The 22018-nt window shown below is 51.2% G+C and overlaps 1 protein-coding gene across 3 annotated transcripts in view; it reads left to right on the plus strand.

Moving 5' to 3' along the window:
* MGAT5B (alpha-1,6-mannosylglycoprotein 6-beta-N-acetylglucosaminyltransferase B) overlaps nt 1-22018 on the plus strand; it is a 67184-nt gene that overhangs the window by 39771 nt on the left and 5395 nt on the right. Inside the window, exons 9-15 of one of the 3 annotated variants that reach the window (XM_040244664.1) lie at nt 4329-4460; nt 5794-5927; nt 10444-10574; nt 11005-11013; nt 17554-17709; nt 18706-18852; nt 19036-19152. In XM_040244664.1, coding sequence (XP_040100598.1) covers nt 4329-4460; nt 5794-5927; nt 10444-10574; nt 11005-11013; nt 17554-17709; nt 18706-18852; nt 19036-19152 — 826 coding nt within the window. The remainder of the gene's footprint in view (nt 1-4328; nt 4461-5793; nt 5928-10443; nt 10575-11004; nt 11014-17553; nt 17710-18705; nt 18853-19035; nt 19153-22018) is intronic. The other 2 variants (XM_040244665.1, XM_040244666.1) reach the window with 2 other exon arrangements.

Consider the following 22018-nt stretch of genomic DNA (forward strand, 5'->3'; position numbering starts at 1 on the left):
TGGAATTGTACAACTGAGCTTTCCTAGGCACCTTTGGCTGAAGGTTGTCAGGAGAGTGTTTTTCAATTCATGTTACTGCTCCAACCAGCCACTTAGGTTAAAATTGCCCATAAAAGTGAACTTAAATTACAAGTGATAAAACCATAGCCCCCTCTCCCCTCGACTGACCCTCTCAGCTCTTCTCTGGATGAGCTCAGATTCCTCCTGACAAGAGTAATGAGGAAACTGCAGGCGTACCTCCAGTGCAGTCACTGTAAATTGAAAATCTTTGTTTTCTGTGGCTGCGGGGATGGTGGGGCTCCTCGTTAACTCCCCCTGGGAAGGGGACCCGCTGTCTCTGGGCTGATTTGTCTCTCCTCTTCTTCCTGCCATGATGTTCTTTGGGGACCCATGGGGCCACTTGTGTCCAGTACAGACCAGGAGGTCTTTGATGAACCTCGGAGATGCCCACATGAGCCCTGGGCTCCTCTCACTCACCCATCCCTTCTCTCCTAACATGCTTTTCTTGATATTTTCAACCTTTAAAACAGTTCTTTCTGGGGTGGGGGGGAGGGGTTCACCGGGTTCGTTGCTTTGTTAATTCATTCATGAACCTGATACTTATTGGGTCAGATCCTGTCCCAGCTCTGTGCTTTCAAAAGTAATCAAGCCCTTCACTGGGGCGGGGGTGGGGGGGTGGGGGCGGCGCCCAAGTTGTGAGGAGGTGACTCAGGGCAGTGCAGAGGGATGGTAGAGAAGGCAGTGGGATGCTGGGGCAGGGGTATCAAAGGAGAAGGGCTTCCCACTCTGTCCAGAGGTCCAAGGAAGGCTTCCTGGAGGAGGAAAGTGAAAGTCACTCAGTCCTGTCCGACTCCTTGCAACCCCATGGACTATACAGTCCATGGAATTCTCCAGGCCAGAGTACTGGAGTGGCCAGCCTTTCCCTTCTCCAGCGGATCTTCCCAACCCAGGAATCAAACCAGGGTCTCCTGCATTGCAGGCAGATTCTTTACCAGCTGAGCTACCAGGGAAGCCTTCCTGGAGGAGGAGGAAAGCTTTGAGTCAAGGAGCAGGAGATGAGAAGGCTGTGAAAAGGCTCAGATGCAACCAGGGGTGACTGACCAGGTTGGCACTGTGGAAAGATCTCTCCATAAAAGAGTCAGGCAAGGCTAGAGGGAGGCAGAAGAGAAATGAAATGATTTCAAGATTCTAGCTGAAACACGACTGGGGCCTTAGATGAGGGGGGTGTGTGTGTGTTGGGGTGGGAGTCAGGAGTTTCCAGACTTGGCAATTCAGAAGGTGAAACTGATGACTGAGGTCATAATAATCATGCAACTTTCACTCTCCTTGCCTCACTCGATCTTATCAGGAACCTGGTGAGGTAGGCATTTTTTTGTCTTTTGCTGATGAAAAAAATGAAATTCCTAGAGGCTATGATTCCTCCAAGGTTAGCAGCAAAACTGGGACTGGGGCCAATCTCTGCTGGTAGCCTGTGGCTCCGATTTTGGGATGTCACTGTGGACTGATGACACACCACTGTGCTGTCTGATGCCCAGTGAGCCTGGGGAGAAAGGAGAGCACGGCCAGTGGGAGTGTGGGTGCTGGAGCCTACTGCCTGGGTTCCAACCCCAGCTCTCCTCCTCCCTGGCTCTGTGCTCCTGGGTAAATTACTAAACCTGTTTGTTAATCTGTAAAGAAGGGAGCAGGTTAGGAATGGGTCTGATCTCATAGGGTAGTTGTCCAGATGAAAGGGATTGGTGAGTTAATGAGTTGAAAGCATGTAGAATGGTGCCTGTGTTCAGAATGGTAGCCACAAAGGTGAGGGGGATGATGACAGAGGCTTTGGAACATCAGTGTGGCATCATCTTCCCAGGAGAGGACCCTGACTTGTCCATCGGGCCTCCCAGTGGCCCTGGGGTCTGGGGCTGGGGCCAGGGTTGAGGCAACCAAAGGGAGCCCCCCGTGACTTTGTGGTACCATTCATGACTACAGAGGGACATGTTGCCTGGTAACCAGCCAGAAAGGCAGCGTGGGAAAATCATGTGACTGGTGCAGGTAGCAGCAACTAGACCCACCTACGGTTTATATTTTCAGAATCGTCTTCATTTTTCCCAGACCCAGATTCCATGAGAGAGGAGCAGCCACCCCCTTCCTCAGTTCTGCAAAAGGCGTCATCACTGTCTTTCTATTTGAGGTTCTCAATTGAGTGGAGGCAGTGGGGAGGGGGACCAGGGTCTGTCCTCAACCCAGAGCTTCTATAACCCAGGGCAACAATGATGCTCCATCTGACTGGAGGAGTTTGGGGGTGTGTGTGTGAGAGACAGCCATCCTTGAAAGAAAACAGGATCCCACAGAGTAGGATATAAAACCTACCTGACACTTAAAAAATACCGCCAGATATTTCATAAAGTCTCCAGGTTATGGGAGCTGCTTCCTGTGATAGCGCCAGACCTCTGAGGTCTAGACTTTCTGAGTACCTCAACAAAAAAGCTGAAGAGGCGGGCCCTGCATTAGAAGTCCTGGCTTTGAGAATCCTGCCTATTGCTGTCTGGTGGGATAGAGGGATCACTGGAGATTGGATGGGTGGGGAGTAGGGGAGCTTGGCCAGTTTTAAGTTTAAAGATAAGGAACTGCTGTGCAAAATAGTTGAGCATTATCTATTAAATTTAACAATTACTCCTGGATAAATACCTGAGAGCTTCAGAATTTTTATTTCTGATTCTATACCCCCCAAAATTCTTGCACATTTACATCAAGAGGTGTATGTATAAGGATATTTATATTGACAGTGGGCAACAGGAGCAAAAATCAGGAAACAATCCATCTGCCTTTCCACTGAATGAATAAACTATGGCATAGTCACACAGACACAAGAGGAATGAGGAAAAAATGGTTATAAGATTTTTGCACTCCCCTCTCCCCACTTAGCAGCAAAGGTTCTCACACTTGGGGCACTAGAGTGGGGAGGCTGAATGAGGCTGGGGTGTACTGGCTGGTGGGGAGCAGTACAGAGAAACCCTCCTCTGTCTTGCTGCCCTTCTCTGCTGGCACAGGCCAACCCCTGAGACCTTGATCCTCGTCTCCCAAAGCTTCCTTTGACATCATTCCATCATGGCTTGTCATCAGATTGTCATAAGCATCGCTGAAAAGGCTGCATTAGGGCAGTTTGCTCTGGGGGACGGTGCATCCAGAGCCTCTGTTGGTGTGTTGCTGAGTGTGAACAGGAGAGTGCAGAGGCGTCCAGGTGCTGCTTTTCCGCCTGCTTGAATTGTCTCCAGGAGCCCAAGATGTGACCCAGGGAACAGATGATAATCGTGGCCCCTTTGCCGTGTGGATCCCTGCAGGGACTCACTGGGAGGGAGGTCTCACGGATGCCTTCCAGCATCTGGACCACAAATCCAAGGGAGGCAGGAATCAGGGGGAGGTGAGAGGTGGCTGGGGGCCCCCCCAAAAGGAGGGCTTCCCTGGGGGCCAACACTACTCCCTGCCAGGCTCAGCCACTCAGTACAGACTTACTGAGTCACTGATCTAAAAACCCCATCATCCTTGTAGGGGGTGTGTAGGCAGGCTTAGCAGGGGCTCCTGGAGGGTGGGCAGGGGTGAGAAGGACAAAGTTCATGCTGGCACTGTGGGGGCCAGGCAGGGGCCTCTAAGCCTGACTCCAGGGAGGTGGACCTGGGAGAAGGGGGCCATGTCCTCCAGGCTCCAGTGTGATGACCCAGAGACTCCGAACTGGGTCACCAGAGGCAGCCCTGTCCCAGAGGAAAACGTGCTAGTAAGTGGCCCAGCAGGCAGGTTCCCCCGTGGGCCAGGGCTGGGCTTCTCTGTGGCCAGGAACCAGTCAGCGGAGCAGGATTGTATCTTCTTGGACTTGGGGTTGGGGGCCCTTCAGCTCCAAACAAATGCTAAAGCGGTGCTGAGGACCTTTACTGGTATACATGGCACTTTGTGAATGTCCACACCCCCTCTGAGTGGACACAGCTCTGTGGGGATCAGGTTTGTGCAAATTAACAGAAGGTTCTCTTCCTTCTGGCAGGTAGCCTAGGCCAGGTGCAGGCTTGGCAAGGTAGCCTAGGCCAGATTTCAGTCCCATTTGCCCCTCGTTGGAGGCTCTTGTGCAGTGAGAAACCTATGCAACTGTACATAGAGGCCCTGTTGGCTTCCTCTTCAGGAGTCTGCCAGGATTCACGCACTGACCTCACTTTCCTATACAGTGTCCCCGCCTCCCCATTTTATTCTGGGCTGTAGGAACCAAGGCGAGGTCCAGATCCCCCAAACTCAAGGCTGGATGAGAAGGTGGGTCTGTGGGTCCTTCTTAGGGCTCAGACTCTGAAGGGTTCTTCTCTCAGTAACTTAGGGGTGCCGCCAGGCCGGGGGAACTGCCCGCTCACCATGCCCCTGCCGTTCGACCTCATCTACACTGACTACCACGGCCTGCAGCAGATGAAGCAGCACATGGGACTCTCCTTCAGGAAGTACCGGTGAGAGGGCAGTGGGAGGGTGGTGACTGCCCACTGGTCCCCAAGGCGGGGGTTGCACTGCCCAGGTTCCAGGGTGGAGCGAAGGCTCACCTCCCACCCACCCCCTACACCTGCCACCTTCCTTCCCAGACAACTCTGCCTCCTGGCCTCGGCTGACTCGGATGACAATTAATAAACCACAGCCAGGCGCTCCAGGGCCTCTCTGCTGCTGGGCAGGCTGGTGGGGCGGAGGGGATGAGGTCAGAGCTGACCCCGTTGGAGAGGGCAGAGGAACAGCAGGGAGTGGTGGGGGAACATGGCACAGGGCCGGGCATGAGCCCTGTGTGAGGACCCAGCAGCCCCCTCCCCACCCCCTCCTCCGTCCGGCCCCTTCTTGGGCGGGAGGAAGGCCAATGCCATCGCTCCATCTCTCTGCAGCCAGCAGGATATGGGGTTTAATTTAGCACAGAGAGCCCTGCTATTTATTATGTGTGCTCCAATCTCATTGACTATCCCACATGATTTTATTAGGAAAAAAAGTGACAGGCAGCGTTATTGCTTTTATTATTAATGCGTGTTTTCCGTGCACTCGGGGCCTCCTCCTCCCAACCCCACCCCTTCTGTGGGGCGGGGAGGAGTGCTGACCTCAGCAGTCCGGACACTTCTGGGTCACCTGGAAGGACTCTGGGTGGGGGAGTGCCTTGGAGGGGCGTCTGAGACTCAGCAGTTTTCTTTAGGTGCCCATTCCCGGGGTGGCCGAGATGCAGGGAGAGGTTCTGGGCTCTGGCCTCAGGGTGGGACAGAGCCCCCACCAGCTGGGAGGCCCACCAGCAGTGGCCATTCTTGCAGAGGAGACTTGGAGGCACGCGGTAGCTGGTTCCCTGGGGCCCTTCTCTTCGGCATCTCAGTCCAGAGAGGCCAGGCACTTCCTGGGGGCGGCAGGCTCCTGGGCAGAGGGGCTGTGGACTCCCTGCTCATGGAAGTGCAATTGTGCAGGTGAATCCTGGGCAATGGGGAGGAACCGCATTCCAGGAAGGGCCTCCCTTTCTAGGCTCCTTTGGGGCAGCTGTAAAACTAATAGTTTCTGAGTTAGTGGTCCATGGTTCATGTAAGACTCTGAGATGGTTCGGCGGTTGTTATCCCCCTTTGATCGATGGGAAAGCTGACCCAGAGAGGTTAAGGCACTTGCCTGTGGTCACGCAGCCAGCTATGTCTGAGCCCAAGCCCTGACCACACATCACACTACCCTGACCAGCCACCTTCGGGTTCCAGAGCCCATGACTGGGGCCACCCCAGCCCAGGGAGATACCGGGAGACTGGTGACCCAGGTTCCTGGGGTGCGGGGTGGGGGCAGGTGCCGCATCCGGGTCATCGACACCTTTGGGACCGAACCTGCGTACAACCACGAAGAATACGCCACGCTGCATGGCTACCGGACTAACTGGGGCTACTGGAACCTCAACCCCAAGCAGTTCATGACCATGTTCCGTGAGTGTCCAGCCACCCCATGGAATGGGGCGGGATGGGTGGGGCCTCTCCCAGGGGTGGAGAGGAGGCAGGCCCGTTCTGTCCTCTCCTTTCTTCCTTTTGGGGTCTGTGTGAGGATAGAGATGCATCCAACCATCGGCCTTGGCTAAGAAAGCCTCGATCCCCTCTCAGCAAAGGTGTGAACCACAAAGGAAGCCCCTGGTGGTGTGTGTGTGGGGGGAGGGGCGGCCTGGGGTGGGGGTGGGGTGGCGTGGTGGCCTTTTCAACACATGGAGGATGCAGCCTTTGTCCTCGTGGAGCACGGTTGCTCTCAGAGAGCAGCTGAGCACAGGGTTTCCAGACCAAACAAGATTCTGTGGCCTTCCAGAGACATTCCAAAGTGATGGAGACCTAATGAGTGGTGAGGGGCAGCACAGAGAGGCTTTCTAAGCAGAGGAAGCAGATGTAGTGAAGACGGACATGGAAAGAACGGAAGGTTCTGGAAATGCAAGTATTCTAGGAGGCTCCAAAACTGAGGATGATGAGAAGTCAGGCTGTGGGTGGGGGCTGGAGCCGCTTCAGGCAAGGGAGGCCATTTGAGCTGAGCTTTCGAGATTTTTTAATGAGACTTTAAAATATGTACACACTGACCTCCCCTCTTCCATGCAGCATGCTGAAAATAAATTAACCTTTTCTTGACAACTCAGGGTCAACGCTCTATCTCTGGCGTGAAGCCTGCCCTGTGGGGCTGGCAGAGGCGTGCAGAGCCGTGTCCCCTGCCAAGTGGCCCCTTGTCCTGTCGCTGTGTGATGTGGCACTTTTTCTCCTAGTTGGGAGGCTGTCAGCTGTCACTTTTAATCATTGTTAGGCTATCTGCCTCCCGCGGCATCTTGCATGTCTAATTGGTGGCTCTTTGAAGGCTGTGGGTCAGAAAGTCAGACAAGCATCCTCATCAGGATTGTCTCTAAGTTAAGAGTGACTTTGGTTCCAAGCAGGGTCCCGAGGAATTTGCTTATAAGTAAAGTGGCTGATCTTTACTCAGCCCGTCAAGTGATTGCATCCCTTCTGGGTGTTTAGTGACTTCTTTCATGTTACTCTTTAGGTTCTAGGCTGCATTAGAGGTAGATGAGATTTTTGAATAATACACAAGCTTGATTTGGAGAAGGAAATGGCAACCCACTCCATCCAGTATTCTTGCCTGGGAAAGCCCATGGTTAAAGGAGTCTGGCAGGCTGCAGTCCATGAGGTCACAAGAGGCGGACATGACTGAGCGACCAGACCACCACCAATGGCTTGATTGGGAAGGTGGGAAGTTTCCTTGGAACCCAGATGAGGAAACTGAGGCCCAGAGAGTGGAATGTCCTGTCTGAAGTCACATGGTTTTGTGGGTGCCAGGCTCCCTCCCAGGGCCCATTGCAGGGCTGTATGAGGCTTCTCCATGAGAGGAGTGACTGTCCTCACAGGTCATCAGGTGGCAATGTGCTCCCAGCCGAGAGACTGGAGTGGGCTGGGTGGGTCGTGGTGGTGATGCTCTGGATTATAGCAATAGCCTATGTGACAGCAGAGAGGACAAACACAGGGTCTGGAGCAGAGAGGTGGGTCTTTAGCAAAGATTCCTAAGTTTATACTGGACATGGTAATTTGAGAGTCACTGTAGGTTCCTGAGCTAGGGAATGTCATGAAGACTTTGTTGTTGTTGTTGTCATGCCATGTAGCTTGTGCTTTGCTTGTGGGATCTTAGTTCCCCAACCAGGGCAAACTCCTACTCATCCTCCAAAACCCCATGTAAAATGTCTCTTCTTTTTACCAGCTCTTTCACTAATCACCTTATCTATTCCAGGCAGAATGTGTTTATAACTCTTAAACCTAATTCTGTTAAAGCATATATTGAAATATGAGTTGTTTGCTTATACATTTATTTTCACTGATAGAGTAGGAAACACTCAAAAAGGAGCCACTGACTGATTTAGCTTTATTTCCCTGGAGCCTATCGAGGTCTTCAGAAAATGTTAATTGATTGAATAAATTAAAGAAAGAGAACAAAACACAAACTTGCCTGTCTTAATGATATCCTAAGTCCAGGAAGAAATTCATGAGCCGACCTCTTTCCACATCTAGCTGATTGATTTACCCAAAGAGCAAGTGGGAGGCTGGCTGCCTCTCCCCACTTTGCCCCGCCCCCAGGAGCTCTTTTTCATGGTCCCTGTTATTTTAATCGGTTGCAATACTTCCCTGTCCCATGTCTACTAGTTTAGCTAATTTTTCTAAACCTGTCACTTCTCGTGGAGTTGGCAGAATGAGATTTTCTTGAAAATGGGAGAAAATGGCGAACAGGAGAGAGGCCTGGTTGCAGCCCCAGCTGGAGCCAGAGAGTAGGTACAGAGGCAGGGGTGGGGCTAGGTAGGGAAACTGAGTCAGGGAGAAGAGTCTGTCTGCCCTCCTGGGGTTTCTCCCCTGCCTGGGCAGAGCCTCCTGAGATAGGGGAGCTTCCTGAGCTCTGAGCATCACAGAAACAACTCCTGGCCTCCAGCCCCTTTCTATCCCTCCTCCCCCCACCGCCAGCCCCAAGCCTCTGAAACCCTAGTGTGTGCTTAGCCGCTCAGTCTACCTGACTCTTTGCGACCCCATGGACAATGGAGACTGGTGGGCTACAGTCCATGGGGATTCTCCAGCCAAGAATACTGGAGAGAGCTGCCATGCCCTCCTCCAGGGGATCTTCCCCAACCCAGGGACTGAACCCAGGTCTCCCGCATTGTAGGTGGATTCTTTACCATCTGAGCCACCAGGGAAGCCCAAGAATATTGGAGTGGGTAGCCTATCCTTTCTCCAGGGGATCTTCCTGACCCAGGGATCAAACCGGGGTCTCCTGCATTGCAAGTGGATTATTTACCAGCTGAGCCACCAGGGAAGCCCAGAGGGGAGATCACTTCTTTTGCAGCCAGCAAAGACTTGCCCTTACAATGGTCAGATTTTCACACTCTAGAGTCCATGAGCTTTCTGGATAGAAAACCACCACCTCGTCTGAGATGCACCAGATATTGATTAAGAATTTTGTGGGTATTGAGGGGGTTGGGTAGACATACTATGTCAAATCTACACATTTGATTAAAGTATACATCCCAGGACTCCCCTGGCAGTCCAGTGGTGAAGACTCTGTGCTTCCGCCGCAAGGTGCGTGGCTTCCATCCCTGGTGGAGGAACCAAGATCACACAGGCCGGGTGGCATGGCCAAAAGGAAAAAAAAAAAGTATATCCCAATTACAGAAATGCTAAGATGTGAAAAACGTGCATCTGAAATGAAGAAACAGGGTGTTTGGCCTCAGGGTTGTTCTGGGAAATCAAGGCCATATGGCTGCTGCCAACCTATTTCCCACATGCAACCTCTCCCACAGGGAAGGTAGAGTAGGTGTAATTGGGTTCCATAGGCATTCTACTCAAGGTCCTTGGCATGGAAAGGAGAGACCATGGTCCTTGCAGATGGATAGCACCTGTGCCTACTCCTTTAGCCGGCCGCGGCTGCTAAGTCGTTTCAGTCGTGTCTGACTCTGTGTGACCCCATAGACAGCAGCCCACCAGGCTCCCCCATCCCTGGGATTCTCCAGGCAAGAATACTGGAGTGGGTTGCCATTTCCTTCTCCAATGCATGAAAGTGAAAAGTGAAAGCAAAGTCACTCAGCGTGTCCAACTCTTAGCAACCCCATGGGCTGCAGCCCACCAGGCTCCTCTGTCCATGCAAGTTTCCAGGCAAGAGTACTGGAGTGGGGTGCCATTGTCTTCTCCAGCCGGCCGTGGCAGACAGAGCTAATCAGTGACATGCCTGGAGCCTGGCCGAGGAACTGGAGACTCAGCTGAAGGGCACATCCTGACCCTGGTGCTCTGGGTTCTGAGAAGAGAGTCAGGGTGAGAATCCGCATTTTGCCGGAGACCTAAGCACGGCAGACAGGCCCTCAAAGGGAGGGCACTCAGACCCCAGAGAAGACTCTTGGGATGAGAGGAGGTGACGTGCGAGTGGGGCCCTGAAGCGGAATACTCTCATCGTGGAAAAGGGCGGTGGGCGCTTAAGCGAAGGGCAGAGGCAGAAGCTTGCAGGTGTGAACGCGAAGATGGGTCCACGCATGCGTGAACCAGCCGGGCCAGGTACTCCCACGGGCTGGGGACACAGATAGCTCCGGCCCTCTTAGATTCCGACAGTAACACACGAACAAATCAGTATGCACTGTCGTGTCTGATCAGTGAGTTCTAGGGCAAAAGATAAGGCAGGGAAAGGAGACAGAGAGGGGCTGGGGTCAGGAAAGACCTCTCAGCAGGGCCCTGTGAGCACAGATCTGCATGGAGACAGAGTGGGGAGGCGGTGAGAGATGCCGCGGAAGGGGGCCGGGGCCCTGATGGATGGATGCTCTCCCCACCGCCCAACCCAAACCGCACCCCTTACCTCCTGCCCCCTTCCACTTCCCTGCCAAACGGGTGTCCCCTCCAATGGGGCCAGTCCCGGGTAGACCAGGGCATGCCCCTTCCTGACCTCGTGGTCTGGCTGCAGCTCACACCCCGGACAACTCCTTCATGGGCTTCGTGTCCGAGGAGCTCAATGAGACAGAAAAGCAGCTCATCAAAGATGGCAAGGCCAGCAACATGGCGGTGGTGTACGGCAAGGAGGCGAGTATCTGGAAGGTGAGACCCGCCGGCCCCCAGATCCCATCACCAACCCTCGGCCCCCAGGAAGTTCCCACCCCCGAGCCCTGGACGGTGGAAACGGCCCCCACTAGTGGTCAAAAAAGAATTGCCATTGGAAATACTGGCCTGGGACTCCTGCCTCACTCCCCTTCCTGCCCCCACTCTTTGCAACAAATTCAAACGGCTTTATCCCCCACCCTCACTGGGGTAGATACACAAACACTCTAACCCACCAAAGGGGTTTAGGCTACATGTGGGGATTCTGGGGGGTGGGAGGCAGGGGAGAAATAAGAGAGGACTAGGGATTGGAACCCCAGCTTCAGGGCAAACTCCCTCCGAGAAGCATTGTCTGTGTGGGACGTTACCGCTCACCTGGCCGCTGACTTGTTCTCTCTCCTCTTTTCTTTCTGCCCCCCTGGCAACGAAGCAGCTCCAGGTATGGTGACTGTTTGCCGCATGTTCCTTCCACCTCCTGCCGCTCCCTGCTCTCCACAGGGTCTCCCCTGCGGATGCTGTCAAGTTGGGCTTTCTGGGCTTGGTAGCACCTGTGGATGGACCAGACCAAGGTGGGAGGAGGGTGATGGGGACATCGGGGTCTCAGGTGGGCTCTTTCTGGGGCCTGGAGGTCAGGGTCCAGCTCGGTGTGGAACAGAGCAGCTCCTAGGATGGACAGTTGACCTAAGACAGGTGACATGAGGTTAAAGGTTAATAATAAAGGTGCCCATTGTGGGGACCATTGGGCAGCCCCCATACCTTGTGTCAAGCTGTCACATGACCATCTTGGTTAAAGATTCTCACACTGTATGGATTAGGTCCAGCTGTCAAAGAAAAGCCCGGACTAACCGTGATTGAGACAAGAGGGAAGTGTGTCCTCCTTCCTGTTGACAAGCCCTGGAGCTGTCAGTGTTGGGTTGACCCCTGGGGCTCTTCTCCCCTGGTTGACTCCCTGCGTTTAGTTCCCATCTGCAGTCTTGCTTCGTGGTTTAAGATGACTACGGAGTGCAGTCATTACATCTGCCCTTCAGTGGGCGGTGCGGGGTCGGGGGCTTTGGAGGAGGAGGAAGGCCAGGTTTGGCATATCTCCTGAAGGTTACACACAGCTCTGCGCCATATGGCCCCGTGGCTAGGTCTCAGTCCCATGGCCACAGCCAGAGTTAGGGGACATGGAAATAGGGTGTGCTCTAGCCATGTGTGCCCAGCTTAGCCCTTGAGTAAGGGGGAGAATTAAGGGACATCTCATGATCTGTGCCAAGACAACCCTCTGAGGTCACAGCCATGGTTAATACTCATCCAGCCAGAGCTTCCTGTTGCCAGGTACTCACGTATATTTTCTCATTTGACCACCAACTGTGAGGTTAGTGTGACCAACTAGTTAAGTGGGCAGGGCTGGGATTAGAACCCACATCTAACTCTAAGGCCAGGACTCTTAATAGCCTCCTTGGTTATAACACCTTGGATGGTGGCAGAGAGAAGCTCTGGAGGCTGGACTAAGGCTCCAAACCCTGGCTGAGACATCAGTGCCCACCATGGAGTGTGGGGACAGAACCAAGGGGCCATTTTCATATGATGCCAGACAAGCTGGTGGCCAGGATGCCTGGGGTGCTGGGTAAGGGAGTGAGCACAGACAGTGTCTGCTTGTGCCAGAGAACACTGTTCAGAGACTGCCCCAAGAGAAGGAGAGGTCATGAGCTCTGGGAAGAGAACCATTTTATCTTGGGCTCAGGAGCTTCTGGGATAGCCAGGAGCAATGCTGTACAGCAAGAGACCTCAAAGAAGCTGCTTCCAAAAAAAGATATCTTTGCTCTGGTCTTTGTGACCAAAGGCAGGCAGAGGCGGCCAGGTGAAGAAAGGAACGACAGCAGCATCCTGGGACAGATGCCATCTGGAGTTCAGGGGACCAGCTGGCAGAGAGGCGGAGGAGGAAGGAGAAGCCATGGTTGTCACATCCTTAGGGGAGCGGCAGCCGGGATCAGGGTGAAGGTTTGATGACTTTTGTGTCGAGGAGGTTTGTCTTATCCTGGGTCCCCAGAGCTGGAGGCTAAGGCTTAGATACTGCTATTTTATGAGAGTCTGTCCCAGGGACCAAGAGTGAGAGGATGGGAAGAAGACTGCTTATCCAGGTGCAGGGCAAATCCAGCCTTGCTGCTGGAGGAATCATTCCGGACATTCAGAAGTGCCACGTGGGGGGCCTAAGCTCAGTTTTTCAAACTGCAACTTGGCTTTGTTGTTTTGTTTTGTTTTTCCTCCTTAGGTTTAGTGAGGTATAATTGACAAAGAGAAATTGTATGTATTTAAGGTGTACAACATGATGGCTTGGTATACATATACAATTGTGAAAGGAGCACCACCATCAAGCTACTTTACACATCCATCACCTTGAATACTTTGTGTCTGCGTGGTGAGAACATTTAAGGTTGACTCTCTGGGAAAATTTCAAGTGTACAGTACAGTCTGAGTAACTGTAGTCACCATGCTGGACGTTAAATCCCTGGATTTATTCATCTTGTAACTGAGTTTGTGGCTTTGACGCCCATGGTCCCATCCCCCACCCCCAGCCCCTGACACTCACCATTCTACTGTTTCTATGAGACTGACTCTTTTCAATTCAAGAGATTAGTGAGATCGTACAGGTTTTCTTTTTCTGAGTCTTAATTAGCCTTTCTAAATGAAGTAGAATAGCATAGAAACAATAGAATAAAAGGATATCGGAGGACTTTATACGTATTAAGGGTAACTATTGGTTTGTAAAACTTTACATTTACACGCATAAATACTCACGTATGTATATGATTAGGTGAAAAAAAGTTGGTGAACAGTGCCTGTGACATGAACCCATTTGTGCATGTATGTGTGGTTTAAAGAAAATGTACATCCACTTATCATGCATAAAAGATCTGAGGAAGGCATAGGAGAAACTGTTAACAACAACTGCTCTGGTAACGGGGTCAGAAAGTTGAATAGGGGCCTTGGAAACATTTTCTTCACACGTGACATCCTTGGATTTGATATTTTTCTGGGGGCATGAGTCAATTTATAATAAGTAATCCTTTTTACATTTGGTGTGATGACTGATATTATTTGACTCTGAATCTACTATTTTATTAGTTGGTTTCTTTTTTCTTTTCTGTTTTAAAAAAATTTATGTATGTATTTATTTATTTTTGGCTATGTCTTTGTTCCTTCGCAAGGGCTTTCTCTAGTTGCAGGAGGCAGGCGTGGTTGCCCTGGGGCACATGGAATTTTCCCAGACCCGGGATCGAACCCGTGTCTCCTGCTTTGGCATGCATATTCTTAACCACTGAACCACCAGGGAAGTCCTCTTTTTCTTTTTCTCAGCCATTCCATGTTTTCCCCCCTCAGTTCTTGTCTTCTTTTACATTGATATACTTTTTAAAATCCACCTTCCTTTGGCTAATTATGTTCTCATATTCTTTTGGTTCTGATTTCCTTAATGTTTTTGTATTCTTTACGTTACTGTAAAGGTTATACCATACATCCTTGACTTATCAAAGCCTAATATAAGTTAATACTTTAAAGCTTTTATGGGGTTGTAAAAGAATCTTTAAATGTTTTATTTCTATTCTCCCCAGCTGATATGCTCTTATGGTATTTTAATACTGTCCAAATATTTTGTAGTGCACAATATATTAGTATTACTGTTGTTTGATAAAGGCAGTGTTTATTTACATTTACTCACATCTGTCCTTTTTATTGATTTGTGTTCCTTCCTACATCACTGAGATTCCATTTAGGATCATTGTCCTTCTAGAGAAGGAAACACCCTAGTCTGGGTTTGCTCTATTTTTGATTTTTCTAAAAATGTCTTAGTGGTTATGTTCATCATGTACGAATTCTAGCTTGTCCTCTGCCCTCCATCATTTCTGCTGACAAGTCAGTGTGGGTCTTATTGTTCCTTTAAAGGTAATTTGTGTGTGTGTGTTTTCCTTTGCCTGCTTTTGAGGCTTCTATTTATTTGGTTTTCAGTAGTTTCACTAAAATAAGCCTCAGTGGTTTTCATTGTTGTATGTTTTGTTTTTTAGCCTACATGGAGTTTGGAGATCTTCTTGGCTCTGTAGTTTGAACTTTCACTAATTTTAGAAAATTCTCAGCTACCATTTCTTTAAATATTGCTTCTGCCCCAAAGTCTCTCCTTTTTAAAAAAATTTGGCCAAGCTGCACAGCTTGTGGGATGTTAGTTCCCCGACCAGGGATTGAACCCCACTCCCTGCATTAGAAGTCAGAGTCTTAACTGCTGGACAACCAGGGAAGTCCCTGTGATCCATTTTGAATTAACTTTTATATATGATATGAAGTATGGATTGAAGCACTTTTTCCCCTTTCCTTAAAAAAATTTTTTTTTAATTTGTATTTTCTTCCCCTTTCCTTTCCTTTTTTTTTTTTTTTTTTTTGCATATGGGTATCGAGTGATCCATGACCATTTGTTGAAAAGACTGTCCCTTCCTCCACTGAAATGTCTTTGCGTCTTTGTCAGAAATCAATTGACCCCACGTGTGTGGGTCTATTTCTGGACTCTCTCTTCTGTTCTATTGATCTATCTGTCTAACCAGATGCCAGCATCACAGTCTTGATTACTGTAGCTTTGTAATAAGTCTCGAGATAAGTCTGCTCACTTTCTTTGTCTTTTTCAAAGTTATTTTGTCTGTTCTAGGTCCTTGCATTTCCAACATTCCCAAATGAGTTTTAGAATTAGTTTGTCAATTTCTATAAAAATGCCTGCTGGGATTTTGATTGGGATTTCATTGGTTCCTTTTTTTTTTTTCCTTTTTGAGTTAGGGGTGGTTCTAGAAAGTGAATATGAAAAATCATATAAATAATTTGAGGTCAAGAATAATATTCTCTTCCTCCAGAGAGGATTTTCTTTTATTGTTGGCTTAGAATGGAGCCCCTTGCAATCTCAGATTGCCTTTTTAAAAAAAAATTTTTTTGGCCATGCTTAATGGCATATGGGATCTTAGTTCCCCAATCAAGGATTGAACCAACATCCCCTGCACTGGAAGAGTGGATTCTTAACCACTGGACCACCAGGGAAGTCCCCTAGATCACCTTAATCAGTGATAGTGATTGAGACCATTTTAAAATAATTTAGCCTCTGTTACTCTTGCCTGGAAAATCCCATGGACAGAGGAGCCTGGTGGGCTGCAGTCCATGGGGTCGCTAGGAGTCGGACAGGACTGAGGGACTTCACTTTCACTTTTCACTTTTATGCATTGGAGAAGGAAATGGCAACCCACTCCAGTGTTCTTGCCTGGAGAATCCCAGGGACAAGGGAGCCTGCTGGGCTGCCATCTATGGGTTCGCACAGAGTCGGACACGACTGAAGCGACTTAGCAGCAGCAGCAGCAGCAGCAGCAGCAGCAGCAAGAGAGTTTCTAGTTCTGGTCCACCCTTTCACCCGTGATGTAATTCCTCAGAATTCCAACCCAAAGTGTAGTTTCCATCAACGCTTCCTATCTTTAGCAGGCCTTGAACTTAGACTTTCATCTCCCAGGTCTGCTCAGCTGCCTAGATCCTGCCCTTGGAATCAGCGGGTGGGCCCCCCAGGAGGAAAACCAAACCGAACACTGGTCTCAACAATCTCTTTTCCTCTTTTTCCCAGGTCTTGGCCTCGTAATTTTTCATTTTTTGTTAGATTTTCAGGGCCATCATAGGTGTTTCCCCTGTCTTTCCTGATCGTTCTCAGAGACAGAGCTGATCTGCATTACCCATTGTGGAAGGCCTCTTTTTGAAAAATTTATGCACTTTGAGTTTCAAAATGTGAATTGTTAATTATTTTAATATTTGTTGATAACATTCTTCAAGAGCTGTGGTTTATAAACTAAACCTGGGCTGGAGCTTCCGGTGGTCTGACTTCATGCTGGCTGGTAGGACAGGGGGAACCATGGATTCTTTTCCTCTGACCCATCAATCTGCTGGGAACCAACTCTCCCTGAAAAGAGCTCCAAGCCCCACCCTGATTCATGATCTTGTAGCTACTTTCCCTTCAACGTATCCCTTCCTTTCTTCTGCAAGCCTCAAAAAAACTCTAAAAAATAGGACCCAGCAGCCAATCCCATGCTTATTCCTACTGAGGTCCTACACTGACTGCAGCTCCCAGCTCAGAACCTGGGCCATAGGGTCAGATGGGCACCCACGCGCTGAAGTGTGATCTACTTGCCCATGCTGCACACCTCTGCAGAGGTCCTCAGAGGTCATCAGGGTTCAGAGGAGGCCAAGTAACTCCATTTGTTGTTCAGTCGCTAAGCGTGTCCGACTCTTTGTGACCCCATGAACTGCAGCATGCCAGGCTCCTCTGTCCTCACTGTCTCCTGCTCAAACTCATGTCCATTGAGTTGATGATGCCATCCAACCATCTCATCCTCTGTTGTCCCCTTCTCCTCCTGCCCTCAATCTTTCCCAGCATCAGTGTCTTTTCCAGTGAATCAGCTCTTCTCATCAGGTGGCCAAAGTATTGGACCTTCAGCTTCAGCATCAGTGCTTCCAGTGAATATTCAACGTTGATTTCCTTTTGGATCGACTAGTTTGATCTCCTTGCTGTCCCAGGGCTCTCAAGGGTCTTCTCCAGCACTATAATTCAAAAGCATCAGTTTTCCGGTGCTTAGCCTTCTTTATGGTCCAACTCTCACATCCATACATGACTACTGGAAAAGCCATAGCTTTGACTATACAAACTTTTGGATGCAATTGGATGTTGGTTTCTGTGGGAGACGTTTGGAAGACAACAGGTCCATGGCTAAACAGGCCTAGGGCCCCTGGTCTAGTCCAACCTCTGCAACTCACAGATAAAGAAATTGAGGTCCAGAGAGGAGAGGAGGCGTCTTCAAGGTCCCACAGCTGATTAGGAACCCTCTGACACTGGGCCCATGTTTTCTGACTTCCCGACCAGTGATGTCTCTTCAGTGGGCTCTGCCATCTCTGGTCAGAGCAAGGCCCCCATCTCTTCCTCCTCCTCTTCCAGGGGAAGGAGAAGTTCTTGAGCATTCTGAACAAGTACATGGAGATCCACGGCACCGTGTACTACGAGAGCCAGCGGCCCCCCGAAGTCCCGGCCTTTGTGAAGAACCACGGCCTCTTGCCGCAGCCTGAGTTCCAGCAGCTGCTGCGCAAGGCCAAAGTGAGCCCCACCCCCTCCTCCATCCTCACCCCAGCCCGGCCATAGACGCCCAGGAGGCTGCCCGTACATGCTTGCCACATCTGGCACTGTCACTCATGCCCCTTTCTACATGCGGACATGCCCCAGCACACTCTGCTGCCCTGAACCTCGCGTCCAGGCCTCCTAGGTGCTGGTCGGAGCCAGGATTAGAGATAGGGATACCCATCAGGGAAAGGGAGCTGAATGGGGTTCAGTGATCGGAAAAAAAGAGTTGGGCTTCCCGCCTGCTGCCCCTTAAAACCAGTCCAGCCGACTTCTGGGTCAGGCGTGGATTTCAGAGCCACTGAGTGGGTAGAAAAACAGGCCAGGGGCAAAAGGAGGAGGAGCAGCCAGGCTCGACTGCTACTGAAGTCCCTAAACTGTGTCCTTGGAGCATGATCCTGCTGTGGGCTCTGAAGTGTCAGCTGAACCTGGAGGGACTCTTTCCAGCTGCTAGGTCCTTTCCTAATCTGACCATAGCTCCTTTCCTTAGGCATCTTGGGTATGTGTGGTATGTATATGTTGAGGTGGAAAGAGGATAGCTTTTTGCAGTGAGCAACCCAAACAACCTTACATGGCAACCCCAGATTCAGAATCACTTATATCATCTTCCAGGGGCCAACCCTATGAGCACCCCTCCTAGTGCAAGTCAGGTGCTGAATGAATGTCTTTTGGGTGAGTGAGTAAAGTCGTCCTTTGAGGTCAACTGTAGGAGTGGCCTGGAGCCTTGTAAGCTTGGGAACCCTTGTTCTTCTCTTTTTCTCACCAAATCATAGTCTTTGGAGCAGGAAGAAGCCATTGATATGACCTAATTAGACCTCATTTCACAATGGCCAAGGCACACAGCTGGCCTGTGCTCTCTACTGCCCCAGTTGCCTCCTGTGAATGTCCTGACCCCAGCCTCACCCCCAGCTTCTCGGGGCTCCTGGGCTGTGATACCCAACCTTCCCTGATCATCATGCCACCTTGGTTCTGCAGCTCTTCATAGGGTTTGGCTTTCCCTATGAGGGCCCTGCCCCCTTGGAGGCTATCGCCAATGGCTGTGTCTTCCTGCAGTCCCGGTTCAGCCCGCCCCACAGCTCCCTCAACCATGAGTTCTTCCGGGGCAAGCCCACCTCCAGAGAGGTGAGTGGGAAGGGCTTGAGCCCACATACAGGGGCTCTGAGATGGGACCCCAAAGTTCCTGGAAGGGGAAGACTGAAGCCTGGGGTGAAGGAGTGATGGCCCGGATGGGTGGGGGCACCTCCCCTTCACCCAGCCCAGCTTGGCAGCACAGGGAGAAGCCGCCTGTCTCTGTGCCCTGGGTAGGTATTCTCCCAGCATCCCTATGCAGAGAACTTCATTGGCAAGCCCCACGTGTGGACCGTCGACTACAACAACTCAGAGGAGTTTGAAGCAGCCATCCAGGCCATCATGACAACCCAGGTGAGGCTCGGATCCTGTCAGGACTGCCAATATCCTATACTTTGGGTCTTTGCTATAATTGGAAAAAGATGCTCCTCTTGGTGAATTCAGACTCGCAGGGCTGGATTGGCAAATTTGTGCAGGGGCCCCACTCACCAACTTGGACGTGTGTGTGTTTGTCGAGAAAGTGGAGGTGGAAATCTGCTTTTGTGCAGTGGGAAGCCTGCACAACCTTACATGGCAGCCATGGATCCAGAACCACTTATTGAATGTCTTAGGAGGCCAAGTCCTGTTAGCACAAGTTAGGGGCAGGGTGGTTTCCAGGATGAATGCGTGATGGTTTTTTGGACTCTTGGTGTCTCTGGGGCCTTGGGCAGCACATCTCAGTGCACCCAGATCACCTGGGATCTTATTAAAGTGCAGGTTGATTTAGCAGGTTGGGTGGGGCTGAAGCCCTGCCTTTCAAACCAGATCTGTGGGGGCGTTGGTGGCGCCACCTTTGGGTAGCAAGTGGGTGGAGCATTTGTGTTTCCTCCATCAAGTAAGTGTTGGTGTGTGTGTGTGGGGATGCACTTGTGTATGCGAGGGGGCAGGGAGGGGCTTGTGCAGCTCACTTCCTCTGCTGGCACCTTTGGCATCTGAGAGCTCCCTGTGCTCTCATGGTCCCTGTATATAGAGAAGAGGTCAGACTGTGTGAACGGGCTGGGGGGTTTCTGCTCGCCACAGTCCCTCTGGACCCACTTCTTGGGGTAGCTCAGCTACCCCAAGCTGAGCCAAAGCAACCACTCCTGCTGGGTCCTCTTCCCTGCCCAATACCACGTTGTTCGTTCATTGAGTGTGCCCTCCCTGGGGGGCTGTGCAGCTCAGGGTGGGCTTGTGGCAGAGTCAGAGAGCATGTGGAACAGGGGCTCTACAAGGGAGACCCATGCCCAGGAGGACACCCAGCTGCCCGGGGAGCTGGGGGCCCTGCTAGGCTCGGGGCAGAGGCCAGCAGGCATAGATCCCGCTACGGTCTTAAATGCTTAGCTCTGGGTCCAGAGTTCTGCCTGGTTGTCCTGACTACAGGCCGGTTTGTGTGTGTGTGTTTGTGTTTTCTTTTTCGGGGTGGGGGGGCACACCTTGTGGCTTGTGGGATCTTAGTTCCCTGAACAAGGATTGAATCCCATGTCCTAACCATTGGACTGCCAGGTTGGCACTTTTTTAACATCCTCCTGCCTCCCTTGGATCAGTCCCTCCCACTCAGCCATCTCCCCACTTAGCCCACCCTCTCAGCAAATGGACCCAGAGAGTCCCTGCCTCCCGCACCCGCTCCCTGCCTCTACCCACTACACCCTCATCCTTCCCTCCTGAGCAGGTGTGATTGTTTCTTTAGAGAAAGTGCCAAGGAAACTGCCCTGTTACAGCCTAGGTACACCTCTAGTTGTAGCGGACATGGCCAGGTTGACCTGCGAAGTAACCTTCGGGGCCCTCCCTCAGTGGTGTGGGAGAGCCCTCCGCCCCCTTCTGAAGGATCCACTTAAGCAAATCCTCTGTTGGGAGTTCCTCCAGGTCACAGACTGAGACTGGGTTCTTCCGGGAGCTGATCCCAGACAGGGGTTTGACGACAAGTAGTTTATTTGGGGGGGGTGATCCCAAGAAGGAAGGTTCTAGAGTGACAGTGAGTCAGGGTGTGTTATGGAGGTTACCCCTGCCTGCGGTCACCAGGTGCCCAATGCTAGCAGGGACCTCTGAGAGGCAGGGTACTCAGATCCCGAATGGTCCTGAGAAATGAGGAAACCGAGGTGTTCCTCCCACAGTTCCATTCATTGCTGGATGGGTGGGGGGTGCAGGAGGGAGTCAGCTCTCAACACTGGGCTAAACAGGCGCCTCCAAGGAAGGTATGGGGGAGCATGCTGTGGGATGCTATCCTGGAGGAAACCCCCCACCTTCTTCCCGTTCCCTCTGCCCACCCCTTGCCAAAGCAGTCACCCGAGGCTTCCACCCGGAGGTGGGGGCAGAGGCGGGGGTGAGAGGGGGACCTCCGAAGGCTTTTGTCCACCTCCAGGCCGCAGGCCTGGCCCCACCTCCAGGATCCCTCCCTCGAGAGAGAAACTCAGTGAGTGAGATCCCAGCCCTGTGGAGACGGTGTTCCCAGCTGCAGACCTAAAAATGGGGGTTGGGGGTGGTCTGTGCATGTGAGTTCGTTCATCTATTCACACGTTATTTCTGGTTGGACACACAAGAAACTGATAACGTGGCTGCCCCTGGGAAGGGTCTGGGCATCGGGGGTCAAAGGAAAACTTCCTTTGCCTTGTTTTCTCTTGATTTTTTAAAAACATGAACATCTGTTTAATTGTGTTAATTAGTTAATTAAAAATCACAGGAACATAAGGGTCCAGGAACTAAGGTATTGCAGATTCACCAGGCTGACTCTCGCAGCTGGACTCCAAACCAGCCCAAGGCCCCTCTGCCTTTAACCACCCCCACTCCTACCCCACTTCCCAGTTAATGCAATGCCTAGAAGGGGTTTAAAAGGCAGACTCTTGGGCCTGTCCCTGGCTTCAGATTTCAAAGGACTAGTGTGGCTTGGAGTCTGTGTTTTACTTTTTTTTTTAAATTTGTTTATTTTAATTGGAGGCTAATTACTTTACAATATTGTGGTGGTTTTTGCCATACGTTGACATGAATCAGCCACGGGTGTACATGTGTCCCCCATCCTGACCTCCACCCTCCTACCTCCCTCCCCACCCCATCCCTCTGGGTTGTCTCAGATCACCAGCTTTGGGTGCCCTGTTTCATGCATCGAACTTGGACTGGAGTCTGCATTCTAAACAAGCCCCCTGGGTAAATCTGATCATCCTAGTTTAGAAAACAGAGATAGCTGGCAGGAGCTCAGAGAGCGAATGAG

The sequence above is a fragment of the Oryx dammah genome, unplaced genomic scaffold (genome assembly GCF_014754425.2).
Source record: "Oryx dammah isolate SB20612 unplaced genomic scaffold, SCBI_Odam_1.1 HiC_scaffold_8, whole genome shotgun sequence".
Taxonomy (NCBI): Eukaryota; Metazoa; Chordata; class Mammalia; order Artiodactyla; family Bovidae; genus Oryx; species Oryx dammah.